Source organism: Grammomys surdaster, unplaced genomic scaffold (assembly GCF_004785775.1).
Source record: "Grammomys surdaster isolate TR1022 unplaced genomic scaffold, NIH_TR_1.0 188, whole genome shotgun sequence".
In the NCBI taxonomy this organism is placed as follows: Eukaryota; Metazoa; Chordata; class Mammalia; order Rodentia; family Muridae; genus Grammomys; species Grammomys surdaster.
Window position 1 is genome coordinate 6,469,614 of NW_021604633.1, and position 18,041 is coordinate 6,487,654.

At 38.1% G+C, this 18,041-nt stretch overlaps 1 protein-coding gene across 1 annotated transcript in view; it reads right to left on the bottom strand.

Annotated features, from left to right (window-relative positions):
- Positions 1–7,560: 7,560 nt before the first annotated feature.
- Positions 7,561–18,041, bottom strand: part of Bcap29 (B cell receptor associated protein 29) — a 41,123-nt gene continuing 30,642 nt past the window's right edge. Inside the window, exons 7-8 of the mRNA XM_028768846.1 lie at positions 12,904–13,004; positions 7,561–8,588 (exon numbers count right to left, since the gene is read on the bottom strand). Of these exons, the coding sequence (XP_028624679.1) occupies positions 8,553–8,588; positions 12,904–13,004 (137 nt within the window). The 3' untranslated portion in view covers positions 7,561–8,552. The remainder of the gene's footprint in view (positions 8,589–12,903; positions 13,005–18,041) is intronic.

Below are 18,041 nucleotides of genomic sequence, written 5' to 3' on the forward strand. Positions count from 1 at the left end.
CTAAGCTCCTCATGAGCCATTTCTGCCTGGATGATGCCATGCTTCCCCCTTCATAATAATGGACTGAGCCTCTGAATCTGTAAGCCAGCCCCATGTTGTCCTTATCAGAGTTGCTTTGGTCATGGTGTCTGTTCTCAGCAATAAAACCCTAAGACAGTTGGAAAGGGGACAACATAATCTTTAGACTACTTCCTGTTTAGAGGTTTTGAGTTCTTCGAGCAAGTTTGATCTTCATTGCCATAATATCTAACTTCTAATTCTTGTTTCTTCTTTGATCAGGAGTACTATCAAACAGCAACCAACCAACAACTCCCCAGTGGCAACCCTGCCTCTCAGGACCCTAGCATTTATATGCTCTCTGAAAGTTCACAGAATTCCAAATGTCACACAACTGAAGAAACTATCTGTAGCTGGCAAAACATGCCCTTGCTAGACCATGAGGCAAATCATAGTCAGCTTCTGTGAATAATCTGAAGCAGCCACATATCCCACAGCTGGGATTAAAATGAAAACACACTCTTACAATATTTCTGTATTTTTTAAAAAACAAAATTTCCAGAATTCTCATTACAGTATACTCTGGCATGTGCATACCTACTCTACACACATACACATAAACACACAGTTGTGTTTATATACATATAAAGAAAGATAAGTGTAATAAAAATTAAAAAAACAAATTTATCATTATAAATGTATTTGGCATTCAAATAACTTTGTGCCATAATGGCCTACTGAGTACCTTCACCTCCTATTTCTTAGAACCTGAATTTTAAGTTACATGGGATGGTGATTTGAATGAGGACACTAAGCAGTAGAATACTAAGACAAAAGTTGGTAACAAGGAGCAGGGTATTTGCTGGGTCAAGCCCAACCATACTGCTTTTTGGCAGAATGTGAATTTTAGATTAAGAAAGCAGTTGGATACTTAAAAGTGGGGCTTAATGGGCCATACGTGTAGTAGCAGGAAAGACAATAGCATTGAGAGAATGTAGACTAGGCTGGCCTAGTTCAAGAGGTTTCAGAGGAGAAGAATATTAGTATGTGGCCTAAAGTCCATACTTGTAATGTTTTGGTAAATAATGTGGCTACTTTCCACCACTGTCTTAAGAATTTGAAGCTAAATTTGAATAAAGACCTTTTGGATTAGTGGCATTGGTCATAGAGATTTCAAGACAGCATATTGACTGTCATGTGGTTATCAGTGATCACTCCTATGCAGATCTATAATAAGAAGGATCAAGCTGAGGAAAGAAAAATACAAAATTTATAGTTTGAGGAGATAAGGAGCATCAAGATGTGTAATGGAGCTAAGACCTGTGCTCAAGGAGATAAAGATTTTAAAGAAAATCCTGGTGTTAAATGGAATAAAGAGAGTAGGTTTCTAACTTATGAAAAGGAATTTAAGAAAAGCTTAAGCAGGGAAGCAAACCATCCAAACCAGAAAGCTGGTGAGAATGTGTGTGAATGAGGGGCCAAGTTCTAGCCCAACAAGCAGCAGCCTCAGCCATGTGACTCTGGCGTGAGAGTCAAGATACAAGGAAGGGGTTATAGAAAGTCACTGGGGCTTGCTTGTGAGGGAAACTATAGACAGATGAGATGTAGCACCATTCTAGGGGAGAGAGGTATGTCACAGTCAACCAAGCTGACTTTGTTGAGATGGAGATCTGTGGAGTGCTTTGATATCAGACATAAAAATGTAGAATTTGGAGTTTGCCCTGAAGGCTTTCAGTCTTGCTTTGGTCCAGTATTTCCTCATCATGTTTCCTTTTCTTCCTTTTGGAGTGGTAAGGTATACTCTGTGCCGTCTATGTTGGAAGTATGTGATCTCCTTTTTTTTATTTTGATTTTACAGGAGGTTACAGTTAAGAGACTGCCTTGTCAGAAGAGACTTTGAACTTTAGACTTTTATTTTATTGAGAGTGTGGTAGACTATGAAGACTTTTGAAGTTGGACTGAATGATGTCTGCATTAAAGCATGGCTACACACCTACTGAGGGCCAGGGAGTGGATGTACTTGAGAGGGATTAGGAGGAGTGACCTGTTGGGTTAGGTATGGTCTTATTGAAGCGTGTCACTGGGGGTGGGCTTTGAGGTTTCTCTTTGTGTTTCCTGTGCATCCAGATGTAGCGCTCTCAGCTAACTTCTCCAGTACCATGTCTGCCATGTGCTGCCATGTTTCCAGTCACAGTGACAGTCAGCTAAAACTTCTGAAACTGTAAGCAAGCCCTAGTTAAATGCTTTTCTTTATAAGAGTTGCCACAGCCATGGCATCTCTCCACAGCCATAAAACAATAAGACATACAGCAAATGGAAATCAAGGCTCATCAGATGACTTTATAATACACTATCCTAGGTTATCTGTATTGGTCTAATGTAATTACAGGAGTTCGTAAGTGTGGAAGGAGACAGAAAAATTCAGTGAAAGGATGCTTTAAAGGCTTGCTTTATTGTTGGCTAAGATGGAGAGAACCAAGGCTTTGGGTAGCCTGACTCAACCTCATAAGACTGATTTTGGACTTCTGACCTTTAGAACTTCAAGATAATGAATTAATATCTTTCTTGAATCACTAAGTTTAGGGTATCTATGACACCAGTAGGAAATCAATATGCTTATTATAAATCGAAAGTGCAATTCAGGTTTTCAGTGTTAATTGCATTAACTTTCCCATTTTCTACCTCTAGGAAGATTTGCATGGAGACATTGAAGTCTAAGCTTCAGGGTTCTGGATACAAACATCCCTTTGGGTGCTGGAGTGATACTGCATTGAAGGCATAAAGGGGAAGCCAGATTGCAACCAGGAAATACTTTGATTAAGTACCCTAAAAGATCTTAGAAGTATCAGAACCTGTAATGATCTACTAATTTGTTGTCATTTCTGAGTAAATTCTCATTCATGCTTTATTTTGTTTTGGTAATTTTCTGTTGATTTTTGTTGTTGTTTTGAGACAGGGTCTTGCTATGAAGTCCATATTATAAGTTCATCCTTAAATGTATTATCCTCCTAGGTTACCCACAGGACTAGGACTAAAGGTCTGTGCTATGAAATGTTCAACAAATGAATATGTTCCAACCAAATGTGTTTCAGGGTTCAAGTGTTAACTATTCTAGGTCACCAGAAATAAAAAACCAACCCTCCTCTCTCTTCCATATATAAAGTGTGTGTGTGTGTGTGTGTGAGAGGGAGAGGAGAGGACGGGGTTGGGGGGAGAGGGAGGGAGGGAGGGCGGGAGCGGGTGAGAGAGAGAGAGAGAGAGAGAGAGAGAGAGAGAGAGAGAGAGAGAGAGAGAGACCCCAGAACCAGGCTCTTCCAAAATATTAAATATGTCTATGTCATCTGAAGGTAAATATGCCAGTGTTCAAAATAGGGACTGATTAATACTTTAGGATTTGTCAAAATTATACCACATCCAGTTATAATCTTAAGACATTACTAAAGGCAGGGAATAGGAAGAATACATCTGAACAGAATTTAACCAGGTAAACATTCATTTCTTACATAAACCAAGATGGCACTGTGCTTTGTGTGTACTGAAACAAAATATGTGGCAGGCAGAGGGCTGTCTACCATCAGGAGCAGTCATCATAAATGGCCTAGCACTTTGCTAGGGGTCTACATTTCCTACTGGTTTCAATACAGCTCAGTTATATAGCTGAGGCTGGCCTCAGACTAATCCTTCTGTCTCAGTCTCTCAAGCGCTAGGGTTCTAGGGGATACTGCCAAGTATCTCTAGGATTTTTTCACTTCAACTACTATTCTATAAATTGTAAGGTTCTTTTTTTCTTTTCAAAGAAATAACAGTTTGACATTGGACATTTAGTTTGTCACCAGAGGCTGAAGTTCTTTGTGTATGGACTCCATATTATCAGGAAGTCTGTGACTGTAGTCTTAATCACTTTAAAAATAGGAGGACTTAGAATGATAAAATTGGATTGGAACCCAGGTAGCCATTGTATGTTGTATGTAACTTGTGTCCTATAGATTCCAGAGAAAAAGGGCCTCAATCTTTTTCTGATTTCATGTTCCAAGTGGTTATGTTCAGTATCATTGCTAACACAGGTGCCTGGGTAATTTTGGAAAATTCCTACCCATCAGATGTTTATTTAACCTATGAAAGGTAGACTGTAAATGTTAATAGAATACTTGATATAGAAAAGCCAGACAGTATCAAACACAGCATGATCTCATTTTAAATTATTTATATATTTACATATGTGAATTAACCCCTGATAACATTTTTCTGAAATGTCTGTGTTTCTATATACTGCTTTTGTTTCAAGAGGAAGAAAAGTAACTTGAAGAAACTTGTTCATTTCTCCCTCAGTAGGCATCTGTGGGAGATTATTCCAGGAAGCCCTCAGCTAAGAAGTGGTGCTCCAGGTATCATTGTGCTCCAGGAAGTTGGCAGCCCTTGGAAGAGACAAATTCTTTACTAGGTGGTGCTTCTGGGAGAACAAAGATTTCCGAAGGAGCACTAGATTCTCGGAGAAATCTGCCCAAACCACGAAGACACTGGGGGCAAAGCCTAAGCTTCAAACACATTTTGTTCAAATCTAGGAAGTATGCTGATCACCAAACCCAGGAAACAACTTTTCCCTAGTTTATTAGACTTACACGTCACACATTGTATCTGTGGTTCTTGAAATGCTGCTGTCCCTGTGGTGCACATGACACTAAACACAAGAGTCAGGCCATAGTCATTTCTCTTGTATACTCCTATGGCATGAAGTACAGAAAAGTAGGTTGGATACATTGTATAATGCTAATGACTAATAATAAAGTAAAATATAAAACACTGAAAATCAGAGTCTTGAGCAGCTATAACCTTTAACTGAGATACTCAGATAAAAGGCAAGATACAAACAAAGGCTAGTGGCACTGTGTATTGTATACATGTACTCCCCTACACACATGTGGCTTTGTGTATTCTATATGTGTGCACACCCCCATACACGTGTATAGACATATATTACTGATGTTGAGGATGTTAGGAAAGACAAAGATATCTACCCATTTATTCAAACATGTACTGAGCAGAACTTCAGGACATGTATGACACTGTTAGTAACACAGCTTTCGTTCATCTTGTTCCTCCATTCTGACTGAACTTGATGTCATAATCTAAGATAGCATTGTTTTAGGGAGCAAGACAGAGGAAGAAAAAAGAGTTTGCCATCATGTGACATTCCTATTTTTGCCTGTATTCAAAGAAATAGATAGCTCAACCTTGGTGGTATGGACGGTTTTCAGTCTGATTCTGCTGTGAATGGATACCCTCTGCATTGCAGAGTAAGTTAGCAGCATTTCTGGCCTCTGCCCACCAGAGTAGTTTTGACAACCAAGCATGTTTTTAGGCATTGCCAAGTATTTTAGAGCATTCTCCCTCCCCTTTAAGCAGCACTCATTTACTGTGTTAGTCAGTAGTGAGATCATCTCGGGCAATATGCATCGCAATGAAAACAAGAGTAAGAAGCTGCAATACATTTTGCACATATGAAAAAGTCCCCTGAGGGAAAAACTGTGGCCTGTACCAAGATTAAAATGCTGGTATGTTTGGCAGGGTAGGAGAACCTGTCAGCAACAGGTCGGAGGCCTGGTGAGATCCTGGGGGTTTAATCTTAAGTGCAATGAAGAATGAGAAATAACTGGAAATCTTTGAACTAGAAATGACAAGATTTTTTTTTTCAATTAGGTGGCTACCAAGTGTGCACATATGAGAGGATTAAGAGAAGGTGCAAGGAGACCAGGAGGCTGTCTTAACTATGCAGGATTCATGAATCAGGACAAGAACTATGTCCCTGGAAGTGCTTCTAGTCCCTAAAGTGGTGGGATAAATAACCACAGGAGAACTTGGACACTCAGAGAGAAAGCAGGAACACAGTTACAAATGTTGGGGTCAAAGATAGAACAGGACAAGCACCAAGAACGACTCTGGTCAATTCTACTGTGCAGTTCTGCTTATCATGTGCTGCTTCTTACAGACCAGAGCCTCAGGCAAATTATAGGTAGAGAGAAGGTTTGACAAACTTTTATGACTATGATGAGAAAGGCAAAGATAACAAACAGCCTGAGACATAAAGTCATTACTATGAGAAATGATTTAATATGGGGTACCTAAACCCTTAGGCTATGTATAGGATTTGCTAAATACTAACACAGGAAAGGAAAGTAGTAGGAAGAACTCTTTCATACTCTCTGGTTCAAACCTTGGCTATATATTGTCAGATCCAAAGGAAACTCCATCTCCTGTAAATTATGGAAGTTAAGACAAAAAACAGCATTTCTGAGGAACTTACAAACCTGGTTCCCCTCTATCAAAAGAGGCAAATACAGCCAGGTGGTGGTGGCACATGCCTTTAGTCCTAGCACTTGGGAGGCAGAGGCAGGCAGATCACTGTCTAACAGAGTGCGTTCCAGGACAGCCAGGGCTAACAGAGAAACCTTATCTCAAAAAACAAAACAAAACAAAACAACAACACAACAACAGAAAGAAGCAGTAACTGTGTTACTCACAGGCATAAGGGACAAAGGGCTCTCTGTGGTGTTGATCAGCATGTGAAAGTGTATGCTGGCCTCCTGGCAGGCTCCCTGAGAGTCCTGGCCAGTTCCATTCTACTACTTTCTCATTCTGCTCTTGACTCTTCTAGGTGTCTGGCTGTCCTCTCCCTTAATCTACATTAAAACTCTCCTCCTTAACCAAACCTGCAGCGGTCACGTCCCCCGTTTACTTATACACATGTGGCATTGTTTAAGGCTTAATAAACTAGTTTGTAAAGTAAGATAAGTAATATCCAGGGAACTAGGATACCTCCATTTTCGGTTCCTAAACCTGACTCTGACTCTCTTTTCTACTTCCCTCAGGAAAATTCCTCAGTTTTTTGAGTTATCTAATTACAGATCTGTAAAACTGAGAGTTGAGGTCTAAGATCCCCTAACTGTAAACTTTAAAGTGCTTTTTTTGTGAAACTTACAAAACCATGAATTTGTCAAAGAGAATTTTTCTACACTATACTATAGGATAACTTTGAGAATCATGTTAGTTTCTATAGTAACCCTTATCTAAATATTAATAGTCTCAATTTGGAAATGAGGAAAAGGAGTCCCAGTGAATCTGAGTAACTTGTTCAAGTCACATGACTAAACATGCACGTGGTGGAGCTTGGATTAGCTCTGGGTTCTAACTAAAGCTGTGCACTTTCCCTTTGATCTGTTATTCTGACATTAGAGCTGATTTTTGCAGAGTAGCTCAGTGTCTATAATTACCAAGTCCCTCTCACGCTGACATTTCTAAGTGGAGGGTTTGAGATGTTATGTGCTCAGTTTTCCTCTCATTCCCTCGTCTTGTTACCTATGGTGGTGTCAGCCCACATGGTGTAACTCCCAGATTTTACCCCAGGGGAGTGTCTTGTTCATGTCTGTTTTCTAGCACTAAATCCTAACTTTTATCTGAAATACAATTAGGTATTACTCATTTTACCCACTTTGCAATGAGAACAATTAAATATACATAGAATTGGCATTGAAATTATAGATTAAAAACTAGAGAATAAAACTCCAATTATTATTTTACATTTTCTTTTATATTTAAGCATTTTAAGACAAGTGGCTTTTCACAGTTAAACACTGAAATAACCTAAATCATATTATTACAATCACTACTTCTACATGAATATTTGCGTGAAAACCAGTATTTAACTTTGAGAATATAGAAACATAGTAGAGAGATTTGTATGGTATCAGTGCACGTATATTGAGGTAATAATACCAGTATAATCAGTAACTTTCACAAATATAAAAAACACTGCTTTTTGGATGTCATAAATAAATTTTGTAAGTGGAGAAATCCACAGTGCAACTTAAGTTCAACTCAGTGGCATGACAGTTTTGCAAATGGGCATACATTCTACTAGCAGATGACCTTGAAAAGATAGACTATTGATTATATATGATTAATCAAATATCAATAGTCCAATAGGCACAGGAGCACACTAACAACACACACTATCAACAGTGCTGTCATATGTAAATTGTAAAATCATTAGGCTTAAAAAGCCCTAAGGCCATAGTTTTCACTGCTCTCTGACACTTCTCTATAAGCACAGTGGCTAACTGTGGTTATTTATCCTTATTTCCCTGTGAACACATTTTCTGATACTGAGTACTGTTTTCAAACACGTCATTTTTTTACCACCATCATCATCTGATTATTACTAAAAACTCATCAAAGCTTTCAAAGCTAATAATGGTTTCATGCAACTTCAGATCTATCTTGGGAAGTAAATGCTGGCAAATGAATTTTTCCTTTTATGGGTAAAGAGCCACCATATACCAATGCTATTAGCAATATGAAATATGGTATTTAACATGCTTATATTTTTCAAAAGAGCTGAAATACATACTTTATATCTGAAACATTATCAAATATTTTGGAAATGTCACTACTATATAGCCTATGTGGGTCTGCAGTAGCTAGCAGAGCTTTTTTTTTTTTTTTTTTTTTTTTTTTTAACTGAACTTCGACAAGGCGATCACAATCTTCTTTTATATAGTTCACAGGCCTTTCTTCTTGTCTTTTTCTGAACGGTTCTGTAAGGAAACAAAAGCAGATTAAGAAGCAAGTTCGTAGACTCAAGGACTTATATAAAAATGGTATTTTGCTAGTCATTAGAGAATTAAAATGTAAAAATATGGCTTGAGAAAGTCTGAAACTTAAAACACTATAAAACAAAAATAAGAGCAAAGACCGGTCAACTGCAGTGGCCAGCTCTCCCTCCCCTTATCTTTCTGTCTGTCTGTCCCTCCTACATCCTTCTCATTTAGTCCCTCACAAATCAGAACTGGCCTCTCACACTGTTCTTATCATGGTGTAAAGATGACTATGAGAGTGTAGCTCTACGTGGAAATGAAATAGAAGTGAGCCTTAGCCGAGGAGCTGGATTAAGGAGACAAATGTTTCTATCACTGGAGAGACCTCACAGAGTGAGGCTGCAGACCTGGCTCTTACAGACAGTCCACTGCCGAGTGTTAGGTTGAGTATCAATGCTTTTAAACAACAACATCAAGCAATCAATTAGGAAAACTGGAGGTGTTCTGAATGGCAATATATTACTTCTACTCCTTTATACATATTTGACCACTTTACATATAAATCAAAGTTTTAATGAAAATGCTATTAAATCGGTATTCAGGGCAGTTTCCTATGTGAAAGGTGATTTCCAAAATGACTTTAAAAATTAGCAAGTGCTGATGGTTTGCCAATAATTACCTAGTCAGGGATTTTTTTTTCTAGATGATAGCCAGGCCAAATAAGAAAAAGCAAAGACTACATGTTCTGAAGGGACTGATTTCTAATATTTATTTAGTGCTGTTAGCAGGGAGGGGCTCCAGCTGGGGAAATCCAAATGGATTTAAAAGCTGCAAAATGAGATTTGATTACGGAAAAGGAAGCAGATTTTCTACCAGCTTTGTTTCTTTAACAACTGCTCATACTTATTTCACTCACACTATCACAATTATATTACATTAAGAAAGTAAGGTTTTCCAAGGAATCTTAAGATATAATTAAATTACTAAGACTGATTTGACCATAAAAGTAAAATACATGAGGACAAGCTAAATTAAGCTTAATAGTATAGAATGATTTTCTGTTATCTTTTGCTTGGTCAGAGTATGAAGATGAGTTCATAAAATGACTTATTTATTTATTTATTTATTTATTTATTTATTTATTTATTTATTTAATATGCGTTGGGTGTTTTGCCTGCATGTATATCTGTGTGGATGTGTCAGATATTGGAGTTACAGACAGTTGTGAGCTGCTATGTAGGTGCTCGGAATTGAACCCAGGTCCTCTGGAAGAGCAGTCAGTAGCGCTCTAAGCACTGAGTCATTTCTCCAGTGCCCATGAAATGACATCTAAATTTCAACATGTTTCTTAGGTTTTCATAGTGGGCATTGAAGCCAGGTATCAACTAAGTATCTTATGGCTATAAAGAACCTTTCTTGTTTAAAAATGTTAAAGGTTCTTTCTTGAGACAGGATCTGGTTTGATGCTCATTAAGGTATCCATCCTATCTCTCATTGAAGTCTAAGTGATGACTTAGTCAGGGCACCTGGATGATTCAGAGCCTCCAGAAGCTATTTAACCCTTTAAAGGATATTTCAGGAAGTTAGATTTTCAGGCAATGAGAAAGTAGGCAGACAAAACAGCATTAGCAACAGCAGAAAGCCACCACTCCAGCCATGGGCAGAGACCTGAGAGTGGGTGACCAGGTGAGGACCTGCAAAAAGGAAGCTGCCCACTGGAACTGTGACCAGGGAGAGAGGAGCTGGAGGCCAGGAAGGAAATGTCACCAAAGCAGAAGATAGGAGAAGTCAGGGGCTTTCTCTGTTTCCGTTTTCAGTTTTCTACTAATGCCTCTCACTGGATAAACCTGCCCAGAAGTCAGAAAGCAAGGGTCTGGAAGTGTACATTTTTACATGGGATGGAACATGGATAGAAAGAGAACAGATCCAAGAATACACAGCCTGATGACCAGAAAAGGCCGAAGAACCCAGTTACTGAGGAGGTTGTTAAAGATTTCCTGACTTTGATGCCCAGCTTTAACTGCTCTTTCTAGTTCAATAACTTCAGAGCAAATCATATAAAACACTTTGATTCTTAACATCTTTGTTCACTAAACAGAAATAGTAGAATATTTTAATTTACTGAGTGGCCACAGGAGTGAATACAACACATATACAAGACCATCGGTCAGGTGCTTTCTCCAGAGCTCACTGAGTAAATGTAGTATTTAGAAAACAGAATACAGACAGGAATGAGATTAAGGTTTACATGTGTTATCAAACAAGGCTCTAATCGAGACTGCATGGCACCTGGTACACTTAGGATGTGGTTCTTTTCCAAAGAAGCATGGACAGCAACTATTTTCTTGGGAAGAGTATACCCATAAAAGCTTTCCAGATATTTGCTATGAACAAAGAAGCTCCCAGCTGAAAGTCTTCTCCCCGACCCCCGGGAATGTGAGGAGACTGGATTGTAACTGTTACATATTCTTCGGGGTTAAGGAGGTACCCCTAATGGACTGTTAAAGTTACCATTAGGTGTCACCACAATGAATACATTAAGCAATGGACACTGAATTAAAACATTGAGGGTATTTTTTTTGGTTTTCCTGTTTTCAGTTTAGGGTCTAAACATTTCTGGTACCTTGAAAACTCTTCCCTGTCCAAATGTGTGGAAAAACATGATGGCTGAGAAATACCCTCACCTCACAACAAGAAGGGTAAAGTGTACTTAGAGAAGAGGCCTCGAAAAATCCTTCTTCCTTCCCAGCTGAATACTGAGGATGTCATGGAGTAGTTCTTGTCATGCCCTGAGGAGGTCAGCAACGTCAGGATCTCTACAAGTGTAAACTTCTACTCTAGACCACGTAAGTTTAGCCATTAGAGTCCTGAGACTAGACTACATATCAGGATTGGAACAAGTCTATGTATGCTTTAGATTGCTTCTTGACTGGGTAACTGACGGCTGGAGTAGCTAACTGAGGTTAAGCCAATCTGTCAATAAAACTATAGAGGAAAGAATACTGATGTCAATGAGAGGTCTTCTGTTATTCTTTCCTTCCCTCCCTCCTTTCTCCCTCTCTTTCTTCCTTCCTTCTTCCCTCCCTTTCTCCATCCCTTCCTTCTTTTCTTTGAGGGATACCTATGTTGGGGTTAAACATGCTTAGCTAACAGCTATCTAGGTTCCTTGATTGTATCAGCTAGGAAAAGTTCCAAGCACCCTGCATTTCATTTAGTTCTCAACACTCCAGTGAACAAGACTTTATTATTGTTCCAATGTTACAGATGAAAGATGTGAATTCATTCAGGTGGATGACATCATGTCAGGATCATAAATCTAGTATTTAGACTGATACAGGTATTCCAAGTCTGATTCCAGAATGTTTGGGTATAATGTCTATTTCTCACACACTATGGCTGTCTCAGCATCAGTTCTTCCTACACTTTTCCTCATCGTGTACCTGGCTTTAAACTCAGGGCTTCAACACTTGCCTATCATGCACTAGGCCTGGATTTGATCTCTGGCAGCACCCTCTCTGGCCTCACCTCAAAAAAGGGTGATTGGGAAATAAATTCAGGTTGGTGATTATGGTGGTTTGAGTATGCTTGAGCCAGCATACTCATTGTAAGAGTTGCCTTGGTCAGGGTGTCTCTTCACAGCAGTAAAATCCTAACTAAGACAGTGATTGACAGCTAAAGAGAAAAAAGACAAACCTACCTATGGCAGTAAAATCCTAACTAAGACAATGATTGACAATAAAGAGGAAAAAGACAAACCTATCTATGGATGAATGTTTGGAACTGACTCTTGTTAAGTTAGAGACAGAGAAAGAAAACCCATGGCTTAGAGTTGATAGCTGCTTTAGCAAAGACCCCCCTCCCAATCTTTAATTCATCTTTGGAGATGTAAATCAGGTTCTTTGCCATAGTTCTTTTCCCTAAGATACCAAAAACAAAGATTGGAGTAATTTGATATGAAACTTCAAATTTTGGTCTTACTTTGGCACAAATATAGCAAACATTCTAGATGGTGAAACACAACTTTTTCCAGAATCAGTTTTTTAATGCTTCTATTTTATAGTTCAATTATTTTCTTTAAGACTAAAGTGGAATGTTTTAAAAATAGCATATTAGTAATTCTTTATATTATGGTTATCATGCATTTGGCTATAATGGTCCAATCTTTATCCTTTAGGTAAATCTGGCTTTCCTGGTTATTTAATAAAGCCAGGATTAAACACATTGTTTGCATTTGTAAAGGGCATGTAATCCACTTAGTTTACCTAAGTAATTATTATTTCAAAAAACTTTACATATACAAATACACGTCACCAACCTGAAGTTCTGAATGTTCTTTCAGGAGTCGATCATATTCTTTAGAAAGCCTCTCCGACTGAATCTTCATAGTCATCACATCATTTTGGGCCTTAAAAAGGGCTAAAAATATCCAACAGAATTTTATTTTGAAATAATTTCTAAGAATTAGAAAAGATTCAAGACTTAAGTAGAGAACTCTTAAACAGTATAAACTCAAATACTCAGCTGTTAATGTCATGCTACATATTGTTATCATACTCTCTACACACACATTTGGTAAGTTTCAAAAACATGTCTTCTTTCTCTTTATTTCTTCATTGTGTGTTTTCTAACAAGTAGGGCATTCTCTAACATGACCATATTGTAATTACTAAATTTAAGAAATTTAATATTGACACAATACATTTAATGTAGTCACCCAAATTTCAATAGTGACAGCAGTTATGTCATTTTATATTTTACTTCTACTTGAAGATACAGTAGTAGATCACATTTACATTTCATTTCTATGTTTCTTTAGTTTCCCTTCATCTAGATTAGTTCTTTTATCTCACTGCAACCTTCTCTTTTGTGACACTGATACTTTAAAGAATACAGGCCACTTTAAAATAGATGATCTTCATTTGGGTTTGTCTGGTATTTCCTTATGACCGAATTCAGGTCATGCATTCCCATACATGTGGATATGTATGGGACTGCATAAGGGTATCCTGGTTCATGGTTGGGCATGGGCCTGGAACACTGAGACTCCAAGGGAGAAACGGTAGGCATTTGGCCACGTCCCCAGAATCCAGAGTCCTGACAAGCAGTCTCGTCTCCATAGACCTACATTGTTCAGTCACGTAGACCATGACAGCCCCTCCCAAAGTGCACAGGTAGAGGGCGTGACCATAGGCCTCAGGCCCTAGGGATTTACATACTAATGAAGGCCAGAGGGCGGAGCAAATTAAGCATTCCTCCCCAGATCCTCCCCCTTTCTCCCTCCCTATTTAACTCAGGTCTGCCCTGAGTTTCAGGGTGGTACATCCAGATTTATCTACCATCGCCACGACAATAAACCCTTTTGGATCTATGGACACTGTCATGTCTTTGGAGAACCTCCACTGCAGCCTTTTTTCCCCCAGATATGATGACGTTTAATACTTTCCAGTGCCTCCAGAGAACAACCACTTCCAAAGACCTTCTACCTTTTACTCTGTTTTATTTTTGTTACTGTTTTCCTATTACTAGAGTAGCAATATGTGGGAAGATACATTAGACCATGAAAACACCCTGCTCCCTGTCAAAATGTCTGGCTGCCTCCCTCTGTTTATTGTCCACTGATGATTCTTGCCTAAACTAATCATCATGACAACTGCCATTTTCTAGCTTTATCATTTTATCTATATTATTCAGTCAAGACTGTACTGTTTTTCTTTCCCATCCATCTATTGTAATCCTTTTCGACTTTCCCAATGCTGGGACCCTTTAGTACAGTTCTTCATGTTGTGGTGACTCTCAGCCTTAAAATTATTTTGTTGATACCTCATAACTGCGATTTTACAAGTAGTCACAACCCACAGGTTGTGAACTGTATATCTGTCATCCATGCATCATCAATAGAATTCACAGTTTCCTATTCTTTTCAATAACTTGTGTTCATTGAGGTTCAGATTTCCTTAGATTTGGTCAGAGAGAACTCCAGGCTCCCACAATCAATGACAATGCTCCCACCTTTCTCTGTCTTCCTTTTTTCCTCCTTTCCTGCCTTCCTTCCTTTTTTCTTTCTTTCTTCCTTCTTTCTGTTTCTTTCTTTCTCTTGTTCATTCATTCTTTTTAAAAGGCATTTCTTTACTTTCTGGCACATGTTCCAGACCCATCGTAAACTTCCCTAGCATAGTGTAGTACTTAGTCATTATAAAACAGTCATCAAAAGGTTTATTTCTAGGAACCATGGAGTTGGTAAAGTACTTGCTGTTAAAGAACCTCCAGTACATATGTTAAAAACTAAGCACAGCTTTATCTATTATTTCCTTTAGTTGGATCCACAATTCTAAATTAAATATTAAAGACTGATTTTTGACAAATCTAGTATATTACTTGGTAAATGTATGACAGACAGATTGTGTTATCATTATTATTATTATTGGTGGTGGTGGTGGTGGTTAGACTTCATTGGGATCACAGCCACAATATAAAGAGTTATGCCTCAGTTTTCAATTTGAACTGGACCATAATGACATTTCTTAGCGTCTACTATGAAGCATGGTTAGTGCTATTGTCAGATTGTACTGAATATGTTTAAGAACTTTCTGGTATATAAAAATCAAAATAGTTCCCTCAGACTAATAATGCCTGATTAGCTTACAATGGTAGTTAAAAAACAAAACATCCACCCCCTCCCTCAATTGTTAATACCATGGTCTGAATGTTCTTTACTCCCTACAATTTACATATTGAAACTTAACCACCAAAGTGTTAGTCTTAGGAAGTGAGGCTGGGAAATAAGCCATGAAGGCCGAGCCCTCATATCAGAGTTTGTGCTGTAAGAGATTCCAGAGGGCTGCCCCTCCCTTCATGCTGTGAGGGCAGTGAGAAAGTGCTGTCCATGAGCCAGGAAAAGGCTGACACCCAGTCTCTTGGCATCTTCACTTCACATTTCTCAACCTCCCAAACTGTGAGAAATTAATCCATGCTGCTTATGAGTTCCTGGGCCTACAGTATCTCGTTATACCAGCCAAAGTGGACTGAGACAGTTTGCTTAGGTTGTATTAAATAGGGCTAGTTTTAATGTTAGAAATGATTTATGCTTAGGAATTATGCTTAATGACTAAGTTATTTAGAGTATTTTAGAGATTAACCCATCAGTTCCTTACTCTTTTAAGTTTTTAATTAACTTTATTATAAAAATATCTTTGAAATAAAAATATCAGATGGGGCTGGAGAGATGGCTCAGCGGTAAAGAGCCACTGCTTGTTCTTCCAGAGGTCCTGAGTTCAATTCCCAGCAACCACATGGTGGCTCACAACCATCTGTAATGGGATCTGATGCCCTCTTCTGGTGTGTCTGAAGACAGCTACAGTGTACTTGTCATATATATATAATAAATAAAATCTTTAAAAAAAAAGAGTTTGATTTCAGTCTGGGCAACATAGTGAGAGTTTGTGTCTTAAAAACATCTTTAAAAAAATATATCAGACAATGAACTTAACCAAACTCAAAATCTATACATCTTCTATACAGTTAAAATTGTTATTCTGAAGCTCTGTCACACTGGGTTCATTTTGAAGAGTCTCAGGAACTACTTACACAGACTACCCAGGAGTTCCTTTCTGCTTATTACTGACATGGACTTAAAACAACAATAGGCAAAGAGTTTCACTGACACTGAGCAAGTCATGATATGAACACATTTCTCACTTTGCTTTGCATCTCAGCGGACATCAACAGCCCTGATCTTTACTTTCATATCAAATTCATTCTAATTAGGAAAGGCTATAACTGTCTGGAGGCCTCTTGGATAGTTTCTCACTTCTTTACCTCTTGTTTTACACAAATGATAACACTGTGTTTTGGATGCTTTCCACCTTTTGGAATGTATCTGCAACTAAGGGCTTATGTAAACATTCCATCTGACATGTGAATTTGCTTCTTTTAAGCTCTATCATTTTGGAAACTGCAGATGTATGAAAAATATTATTGGCCCAGGAGGTTTGAGGCAATATAGCTAAGTTGCTGTTTTGCTTTTCTTGTGTGTATGTATGTTCGTATGTATGTATGTATGTATGTATGTATGTATGTATGTATGTATCTATCTATCTATCTATCTATCTATCTTTCATATGCATTTGTGATTTGGCTGAACATATGTCTGTGTGAGGATGTCACTCTCATGCTTTAAAATTCCCCATATAATAAAGGGTGTCTAACTCCATTTAGATAGTTATGAGCTGCCATGTTAGTGCCAGGAATTGAATTCCAGTGCTCTCAATTGCAGAGCCTTTTCTCCAGTCCTGTTTCGCTTTTCTGTATCTACAAAATGGGTTATCACTTAGAACTTTAAAGAAATGCTGAGATGCTTCCCAACAATGGCCAGATTCAATCAGAAGTTAGATTATATTCTTGTCACTAGAACTCTTTAAAGTACACTTATCATTAATACAGAAAACGACTAGGTAATAGGGAGATTAATAAGTCAACATGTTTGTGCAAACTGACATGTAAGTAGGACAAATCATTTGTTATCTTTCTAAGTGGTGAACTTATATTTATGGAGTTATTTGCACACCAGGAAGAGAGGTTAAGACTAACATACTATGTAAATAAATGTATCGTATCACTATGATTTCTATCAAAGATAACAGATTCCACCAGCTAAACACTCCCAGAAATGGAAGGAAATATTTTTGGAGGCACCGGCACAACAGAGAAAGTTGGGCTTTTGTACAATAATTATAGTATCTGAGCCAGAGGAAAACATGTTATTTGAAAAAAAAATCTATAGATTTGGAGATTTGGTTTCTTTTCGGTTTCTTTGGTTCTGTTTTTGAGAACTTCGAACACATGATGCCCTGGAGCTAATTGGTATCTGACACTCACATGTACATTTTTGTCAATGGTCAATTGCTGGATTTAATAAAGTTATTTTTGAATTGTTTTGTCAGGCGTGTATAGGTGAGGCCAATGTTTATTGTTCCAGTGATCCCCAGCACTCTCAATCCATTGATAAGATTTCTTCAGTCGATTTCCTTTTCACCTACCCAGTCTCTACATTCTTCTTCATCGATGTCTCCACTCTTCTTATCTCTTACATTACTGGAATGGATTCCTCATCTAGTTGCTTAGCTGCTTATTCACTGTCTACAATGCTAACAAAAGTGGTCACTCCCATGCTTTAAAACTACCAAATAGTGTCTCAAAAATGCTGTGTCAAAAAAAGACACAAAGATATTTGGCCTTTCTTGGTGGTTTCAAGGCTCACCTCTCCTCATTGTCTATCTCTCAGCTTATGCTTGAACGGCAATGAACTCCTTGCTGTACCTCCAAAGTGCCATATTCTTTGTAAAGAGTTGTTTTATTTCAAGTGTCCTAACCCTTTCTCTGCTACTGTCCTGCCTTACTTACTGTTTCCTATTTTATTTGGCTGATTAATATCATCCTGAAAATATCAAAGAATTG